At 41.8% G+C, this 8,612-nt stretch overlaps 1 protein-coding gene across 1 annotated transcript in view; it reads left to right on the top strand.

The window, feature by feature from the left end:
• Nucleotides 1–2,707: 2,707 nt before the first annotated feature.
• BMERB1 (bMERB domain containing 1) overlaps nucleotides 2,708–8,612 on the top strand; it is a 100,048-nt gene continuing 94,143 nt past the window's right edge. The window contains exon 1 of the mRNA XM_028517259.2: nucleotides 2,708–2,976. Coding sequence (XP_028373060.1) covers nucleotides 2,871–2,976 — 106 coding nt within the window. The 5' untranslated portion in view covers nucleotides 2,708–2,870. The remainder of the gene's footprint in view (nucleotides 2,977–8,612) is intronic.

Below are 8,612 nucleotides of genomic sequence, written 5' to 3'. Positions count from 1 at the left end.
CTCTCTCCATACCTCTATATACCTATAGATGTACATATATATGTAACTATACACACATATCCTGATATATCACCAGTCAGATCACACATTTCTAGCATTTCAATAAGCATCTCCTCACATTGTTTCCCATTCAGTACCCCTTAAAAGTAACCATTATTCTGACTTACTAAAGTTTACCTGTTTTCGAAATTATTCAGTATGTAATCTTCTGCATCTGGCTTTTTTTGTTTAGTACTGGGTCTATAAGATTCATTCATTTTGTTGATCTTTTTTAATGCTGTGGCTATAATCATAGAAACAGTACAATAAACATTAGTGAGGATGTGGAGAAATGGATCCATTGTGCTGGTGGGAATGTAAAATGGTTCAGCCATTATGGATAACAGTTTGGTGGTTCTCAAAACATTAAACATGGATTTGCCATACAGCCCAGCCTTTAGAATAGGCACCCAAACCAATACCTGCATACAAATGTTCATAGCAACACTATTCACAGTAGCCAAAAAATAGAAACAACCCAAATGTCCATCAATGGGTGAATGGATAAACAAAATGTGGGGTATTCACACAAAGGAATATTATTCACCCCCGAAAAGAAGTGAAGTACTGATCCATGATACAGTGTGGATGAACCTTAAAAAACAGTATGCCAAGTGAAAGCGGCCAGACACAAAAGGTCACATGTTGTATGATTCCTTTCATTGAAATATCCAGGATATGTAAGTCCATAGAGAAGGAAAGGATGGGTGGTTGCCAGGGCATGGAAGGAGTGGGGAAAGGAGGTTAACTGCTTAACGGATATGGGTTTGCACTTAATGGTGGTGAAAGGTTTTGGAACTAGACAGGGTTGGTGGTTGTACAGCATTGTGAAAGTACAACTCCATTAAATTGTTCACTTCAAAATGTTTCATCTTATGTGGATTTTACCACAATAAAAAATTTAATGCAGTCAAACATTAATATTTTTCTTTAGGATTTGTGTTTTAAAATATGCTTCCACCTCAAAATAATAAAGGCATTCTTTCATACTATCTTACAAAATTTAAAAATATTTGCTTTTCTCATTTAGGTCTTTAATCCATCTGGAATTTGTGTGTGTGTATGATGGAAAATATAAGGGTATAATTTTTATTTTAGTTTTCCATTTGGTTAGACAAATATTTCAGCATCATTTATTGACTAGTCTATTCTTTCTGTGCTGATTTATAATGCTTCCTCTTTCATATATAAACTTTCCAAATATGTGTAGGTCTGTTTTGGAAATCTTAATTTTCTTCTTATGTCTTAGGCTTTATAATAAAGTTAGTATCTGGTAGTTAAGTACCTTGTTTATTTTCTTCGCCATTGTCTTCCCTATTCCCAGCCTTTGTTCTTCCACTTAATTTTAGGGTCAGCTTGTCAAAGTTTATTTTTATTTTTATTTTTTACATTTTGATATTTATTAACAAAAATGGTCCATGAAGGGGTTGGGTCAAAATTACAAAGTGATAAGTTGTTTTCAAATAAAAGTTGTTTTCTATTGTATGGTTCCTAGTGGACTATAGCCCATCTAGAAGTCAAATTTTTAAAATAAATTCTATTTCCTATTGGAATTTCAACTGGAATTGCACCAAAAAGATCATCATCTTTATGTACCCTGGAGCTATTTTGAAGTTGATTATTAACAATAGCTTTTAAAGACTCTTGCTACCAGTTGCTAAATCATTTTCTTAAAGAGCTGGGCCATTTTATACTTCCATGAGCCACGCGGACACCAAAACTTGCCCCATATGACATCTTAAAAACAACGAACAAATACCCCATGTTCTATTTACCCTCCCCCACCTTATAAAATACAACACCTGTCAGTCCAGGGAGTCACCTAGTAAGAAGCCTAAGTCTGGCTTCAAGTGCTGACAGGCCAGTTGGTAAGTGTGAGACTTTGGGCAAAAAACTTGATCTTTTTACAACTCAGTTTCATCCTCTGTAAAACAAAGCCAACCAAACAGTATCTGTTTCACAGACTTATTGGAAAGTGTTTAGTACACTTAGGTACTAGTGTTTAGGTACCTAAACACTTAGTAGCATTCAATAAATGCTACTAATTTTTATAATTCAAGCTTCTGATTTTACTTTGTGCTTTTAATGCTGCCATACTTTGTAAGATAAAACCCTGGGTTTCTGGGCAGTAATAGATCTATGTTCCAAACGGCTTTTTATACTTGTGTCCCAAATATTTTTATGTTTCTCTCAAGTTCATGCAAACACATACAGAGTTGGCACAGGCACCCGCACACAGACTATCCCATTTCACATTCAAACTACACACGCAGATGCAACAGAGATTCTCTCTCTCTCCTCTCTCTCTCTCTCTCTCTCACACACACACACACACACACACTCAGCCAAGCACAGAACTCACGGATCCTGGTCCACATTCACACTTCTGTACACTCCCCACAAAGATGGATCCATCGCCCACCCACAGATAGAGTTGGGCTCATAAATTCCAAACCTAGCAGCCCGCGGACATATCACCAGCTAAACGCAGTGGCAGCCCCATGCAAAACATTGCCACAGGCTCCAGTATGGGCAGGGGTCTTGTTCTTCCTTTGGTTTGGTTCTATTTTAGTTGTTTTTATTGTTCCTTAGAGTTATCATCTCTTTTTCTCTCTACCCAGCCCCCAAGCCCCATTGCGCATGCGCCCTGCATCCCTCCCCCTTCCTGGGTACCAGTCAGCCCTCCAAGGCCCTAGCAGCGGAAGAGATGGAGCAGCGTCACGCGCGCCCGGCCCCTTAAAACGCTGCTGGCTGGAGCCGCCTCCCTCCCGACCGTCCACAGCGGGGATGGAGTAAGGGGAGAACCATCGACCTGCCCGCGGGGATAAGAGATGGAGTTAAAGCAATCTTTATCTACCCATCTGGAAGCTGAGAAGCCCCTGAGGCGCTATGGAGCGGTGGAGGAGACGGCGTGGAAAGCGGAGGGACTGGGGAGAAGTGAGTATTTCCCAGGAAGGAGGTGACAGTTGGGGATCCGTGTGCTGTAGCCGGTGGTCGCGGGACGCGGGGACCGTAGGGAGCGGACCAAGGAAAGCGCCCCCGCAGCGCGGCTTTCAGTGCAGAAGGGGGATGCACAGCTCTGCGACGCGCTCTCCCAGGAACAAAAGGGGACCCTCTGGGCTGGGCTGCACTTGGAGGCTCGGGAAATCACAGGGCACAGAGCGGAGAGCCTAGGGTGGACTCAGGAGTGCAGGATCCGTAAGCGCGCGGCTAGTCCTAGAAAGTAGGGTCTTTCCCGCTGGCGAGAGAGGAGAGTCCATTCTCCGCCCAGGATGCGCTAGGACGCAGGGGCCGTTGGACCGTCCTGGAAAGCGCCCACGTCCCTAGAGAGGGGGGAGTGTCCGCTGGGTTTCCGCTGTGCCTTTACCCACTGGCACGGGGTTTAAGGCACACTTGAAATGCCCAGCGTTTCTTCCCTGCCTTCTCTTGGACTGCTGGTGGGAAGGAAAGGGTTAGGGGAAGGTTAACCCGTGCACACTCTCTCCTTTCTCCCTTGACTCCAAGTCTTTGGTTTGTGTGCAATCCTAGAAGGTAGTTCTGAAGCCGACCCACTGTGTTTGCTCGTACTCTCTCCGGTATTTTGGGGTCAACAGCACATCCAAATAAACCAAGGATTTTTGTTTTTAATGAATAGGACAAAATAGTTGAATGAAACTCTTGCCCTCAAAGTATGGAGGCAGCCGCAGAGACTCCAGGGTCACCAGACATTTGTGCAAACCCAGAAAGCTTCCCAGTGTCCCTGCCCTTGCATTGCTTGCTCTAGACGGTGCCTCCTGCTGGGCTGGGAAAGGCCCTCTCTCCCGGCGCCAGGAACTTCAGCTCCTGCCTTGGCCCTGGGTTACCATCAGCACCAATCTCAGAGCTACGTGTACAAAACTATTGTGAATCTGCTCTTTTTCTTCCTTCACCCGGTAGAAGAGTGTGTGTGTGTGTGTGTGTGTGTGTGTGCACGCGCGTGCACACGCTTTTTTCCTGCCTGTGATTACAAATTTAGCAAATCTTCCTAGAATGGCTCAGCAGTATTCAGGTTCTCAGGGATTCAAGTTGAAATCACAATCAACTGACTTAGTTTTGTGCCTGGAACCCATTGTGCTCTTAACCTCTCTCCTTCTTTCCCTTTTTGTCTCCTTTTAAAATCTCGGCCTTTCCTCCTGTTTCATCTTTTCAAAACCCTTTGGCTTTGGTACTTGGGCATGACAGCAGGTCTGAGGGTCTCTGCTTCCTACAAGCTGAAAATAATACCCACAGCAGCTGCCTTTTATTGATAGGTCACCATGTACCAGGTGCTGTGGAAGAACTTCAAATACACCATCTCATCCAGTCCCTACAATCTCCAGAGATGAAAAACTAGGGCTTTCTCGGTGATGGGACCTAAGCGGCAAAGGCCAGGATTTGAACCGCCGTTTGTTGGACCCCAAAACCCCTTTCTGTTTTTAACATGAAGGTTTATTTAGTACTTTCATGTTTTCAGGAAACTTTTGAAATCTTTTGAGGGAGTTCTAGAACATACTTAGTCATTTTATAAGTATGTGGTGGCCCTGGTGGTCTCTGGAGCTCATAGTGGCCTTGAAAGAATGTGCAGAACAGGAGCTATATTCAAATAAGCCCTGGGTTTAAATCCTGGCCCCATCCCTTACTGGCTGTATGACGACTTTGGCATATTTCTAAACCTCGGTCTGCCTCCATTCTCTGAAATGGGGATAATAATAGTTACCTACCTCATAGCTTAATTGTGAATATTCACTAAGACAATATATGCAGAGCTCAAGATAAGTGCTCAATATATATTGGCTGCTTCAATTATTTTATTACTGAACCTGTAGAAGGAACCTGCTTTTATCCTTTGCAAAGAATTACATAAAGCAACACTTTGGACTAAAACTGCAATGTTTCTCAGTTCCCTGATAACTTCCAATAAGTCCCCCTTTGATTTTCTTACCATTGTATTGGGAAAATTTCCAAACATGTATAAAAATTGCAGTGAACACCCAATTTATAGCATTTGAACTCCTGAAATTTCTGTACTTCTAAGTCTAGGCTGCCAACGGTTTAAAAGCCTGGTAGAAAGGTGTTCTTGTTCTCTGCATGCCAAACCATGGGAGACTCTGACTCCTGCATGCTATTCAAAGGTAAGACCATAGTTTCTGAACTAGTTTTGCATGGACCTACAAATCTGTTTTTTGCCTATTCAGACTTCAAATCTTCTTAAAGCACTGGCCTAGAGTCCCACTTTTGACCTTTAAATCTGGGGTTGTTACCTTTAGCATGTTTTGATCTCTCACTTCTTGTCCACAGCTTGGCATTTTTTGGTAGGCTTAATTGGAATTCCCTCTCAATTCCCAGGGGATCTGTGTCTACCCCATAACATCTAGGGCCTCCATTTGTTTATTAATGAAGTGTGAAAATTAGGACTATCAATTCTATGGAGTAACAATTGTCAAGTCAACATTGCAATGCATGAAATGCTGGAGAAAAAGAGAGACCCATTAAAAAGAAGACAGGCTCTGTTTAACTTCTACACAATTTTAAACATTTTATGTTGAACACCGAATTTGTGTTACTTAAAAAGAATTGAAAAGGGGGAGGTATTCTAGAACTGGTAATTTTTAGTTAAGGTTATATTAATTGCTACCATGAATGCTAACTGTAGTTTTTAGATAGAAGAAATGTACAGTACAGTAGTAAAGAATGGGGGTTTAGAAGTCAGGCAAAATGGCTCCAAACTGGCTCTAACACTTTGTTGCTTTTTCAGTCTGGGAAAATTGCTGAACCTCTCTGTGCCTCATCTGTAAAATGGGACTATTTTGGTTTAAAACCTTGGGAGCTTCCTGGCCGCAGTATACAAACGGCAAGGAGAGGCTGAAGACAAAGCCAGCCACTCCAGATAGATAGGTGCCAGGGTTAATAAGCCAGACAACTTACCTACAAGGCTTTCTTGGGCACCACAAGCAGAGTAGATCTTCATACTCACCCACCAGAATCTTAAAGTTTATAGAGAGGCCTTAATGGGTCTCAGTCACATATATTGTCCAGATGGTCTCAACCATGCCTTACTTTCTCAAGGATACATCCTTGCCATAGCTCCCAGTATGGGAACAGTGGGCAGAGTGCAACTCCAAGGGCAGAGGATGGCGTGAGGAGCCTCTATCCAGCTCAAGGGTCAAAACGGGCAGTTGTATCTTCTCAACGATCTCTTCCAATAGGATAATAATAACCACTTTGGGAGGTTGGGAGGATTAAATGAGATAGTGTATGTAATGAATTTACTCAGTACCTGGCATACTGTCAGCACACAATCAGTGCTGAATGGTTGTCATATAGGACATAAATGGATGGTGCCCAATAGCATTGGAGGTGATTATTCCAAGCTTGGCAGTCAGTTTTTCCTTGCATCCCTTTTTTTTGGTAAAATCCAAGTAATGATCATATATATTATATAAAAATCATTATGTATATCATCTTCCCCCATGGGAAAGTGTGGGACATGGTTTTTGAACCCTTGAAAACCACCTGGTATTTTCTCATTTGAGAAAGATTCTAAGCAATTGCTCCCATCTGCCTTTGACCGCATTTCTCCACTAGCAGTGATTTTTTTTACTCAGTGGCAAAATGTTTAGTGACCTTTCAGTGTGGTTAGATATATAAAAATATTGCTTCCTACCAACTGTAATTAATTGAGGGATACACAAAGACAAGGTGCTTTTTGACAAAGCACAGAGGTTTTTTAAAGTACTGTTGGTTATGGTTATTTATTGATAGATTTGATTGTGGCTTAAAGGATGATCAAGATTTTGGACAGGGGAAATGGGAGGGAAATTCTGTGCGAGTCCTCAGCATTGGCAAAAGCAGAGAGGTAGAAATAACTGTGCTGTGAGTAGGAGATTGGAATAAAGAGGGAAGCTCAAACAGCAATCTTACTATGAGACCAGGAGATACGACTATTATTTAAAAGTCTAGGGTTGTATTCTAATTTGCAGGCAGATCATTAAATTGGTTAATGTTTCAGGTTTAATAAACAGTGTGGATATGAATTTCTAGCGATTTCTAGTGTAGATTATTGGGAAAGGTTTTGTGTTACTTTCATCTGTTTGATTAAATATGCTAATTTTATTACTTAAATTTTATTTTGTTTTGGCAGTTTTCTTTTGTTCTTATTGCTGAAGTACTGTATGTACTTTATTTAAAAAATTCAAATTCACCTGAAATATAAAAACAAAAAGTAAAAAATCACTGTAATCTGCTCCCCAACCCTCATTTATTCATCCAGTGCTTTGTAAGTGCCAGGCAGTGTTCTGGGGGCTGCAGATACGGTGTGGGGCAAGACAGACAGGGCTACTGTCCGAGCATCTACTGTTCAGGGAAAAGCAGGACACAGGCTGGGAGTGAAGGTGCCAGCTAACACATAAGCAAACAAATACTGCAGTTTAGCTAATACGTGTTACATGGAAATTAATAGGGGAGGGATATTTCCCATCCATGGTCAGCAAATGTTTCTCTAAGATGGTGACATTTTACCAACTAAATGTCAGGGATCCAGGCAGCAAGTACAAAGGGCCTTGATGTGTTAGAGGAAGAGACAGATGGCCAGGGTGGCTGGAACTCAGAGAGTCAGGGGTGAGGGTAGAGGTGAATCAGAGAAGAGCCGTAGTAGGTAGGGCCTTATAGATTGTGGTTTAAAAAAAGTATACAGTTTATTCTGATGGTAGGGGAAGCTGCTGACAATTGTTGAACTTGAGACTAACATGAACTGTTTTTGTTTTTAAAAGGTCACATGGGCTACTGGATGGAGAATAACCATAGAGGGCAAGAGGTGATCACTGTACTCATCCTTGTCTGTAGTCCCTGGTCCCTTCCTAATCAATCCCATTTTGGATAAGTCATAGGAATTTCCTTGAGTGTGACATGTGTGACAAGGGGTGTGGGCTGTCTTCTGGGAGGCTGGGCATTGGGTTAAAGTTTAGGAGGTGTGCAGTCTCTGCACCAGGCCTAGATAGACACCTGGCTGTGAACTTATTGCAGGAACTCTAGTAGCAGGAATGTGAAGATTATGAATATGATAGTATCTAGTATGAATTTCTAACAAAACCAGTTATTTACTTTTCTCTGTGCTTGTCCACAACTTTAAGTTTCATTTTTGCAAGCATTTCCTTCTTATGTGTTAATTGAAGGAAAAATTCACTGTGCCTGTTCTTGGTCTTGGATTAAGTATTAAACACTTATTAATAATAATAGAAGTTAATGAGTTTTAGCTATGAGCAGGAGCTTATTAAATTATCATAACAAGTCCATTAGGTCAATGGAATTCTTATTCTCCTTTTACATTTGAGGAAACTGAGGCCTAGGGAGGTTAAGAAACTTGCTGACGGCCACAAAGCTAGTAAGTGGCATAGCTGGAGCCCGATCCTAGCCCTCTTTGACTCCAACTGTTCCTGGCCAATGTATGTTCCCAGCACAGTGCTAGATGCTGCAGAGATTAGAGATACAATAAGATACAGTCCCCATTCTTAAGGAGCTTACAGATTTGGGGAAGTGTGGGGACACAGATGCAGAGAACACCATCATTTATACTACCA

The sequence above is a fragment of the Phyllostomus discolor genome, chromosome 3 (genome assembly GCF_004126475.2).
Source record: "Phyllostomus discolor isolate MPI-MPIP mPhyDis1 chromosome 3, mPhyDis1.pri.v3, whole genome shotgun sequence".
Taxonomy (NCBI): Eukaryota; Metazoa; Chordata; class Mammalia; order Chiroptera; family Phyllostomidae; genus Phyllostomus; species Phyllostomus discolor.
This window is presented reverse-complemented; position numbering and strand designations above follow the sequence as displayed.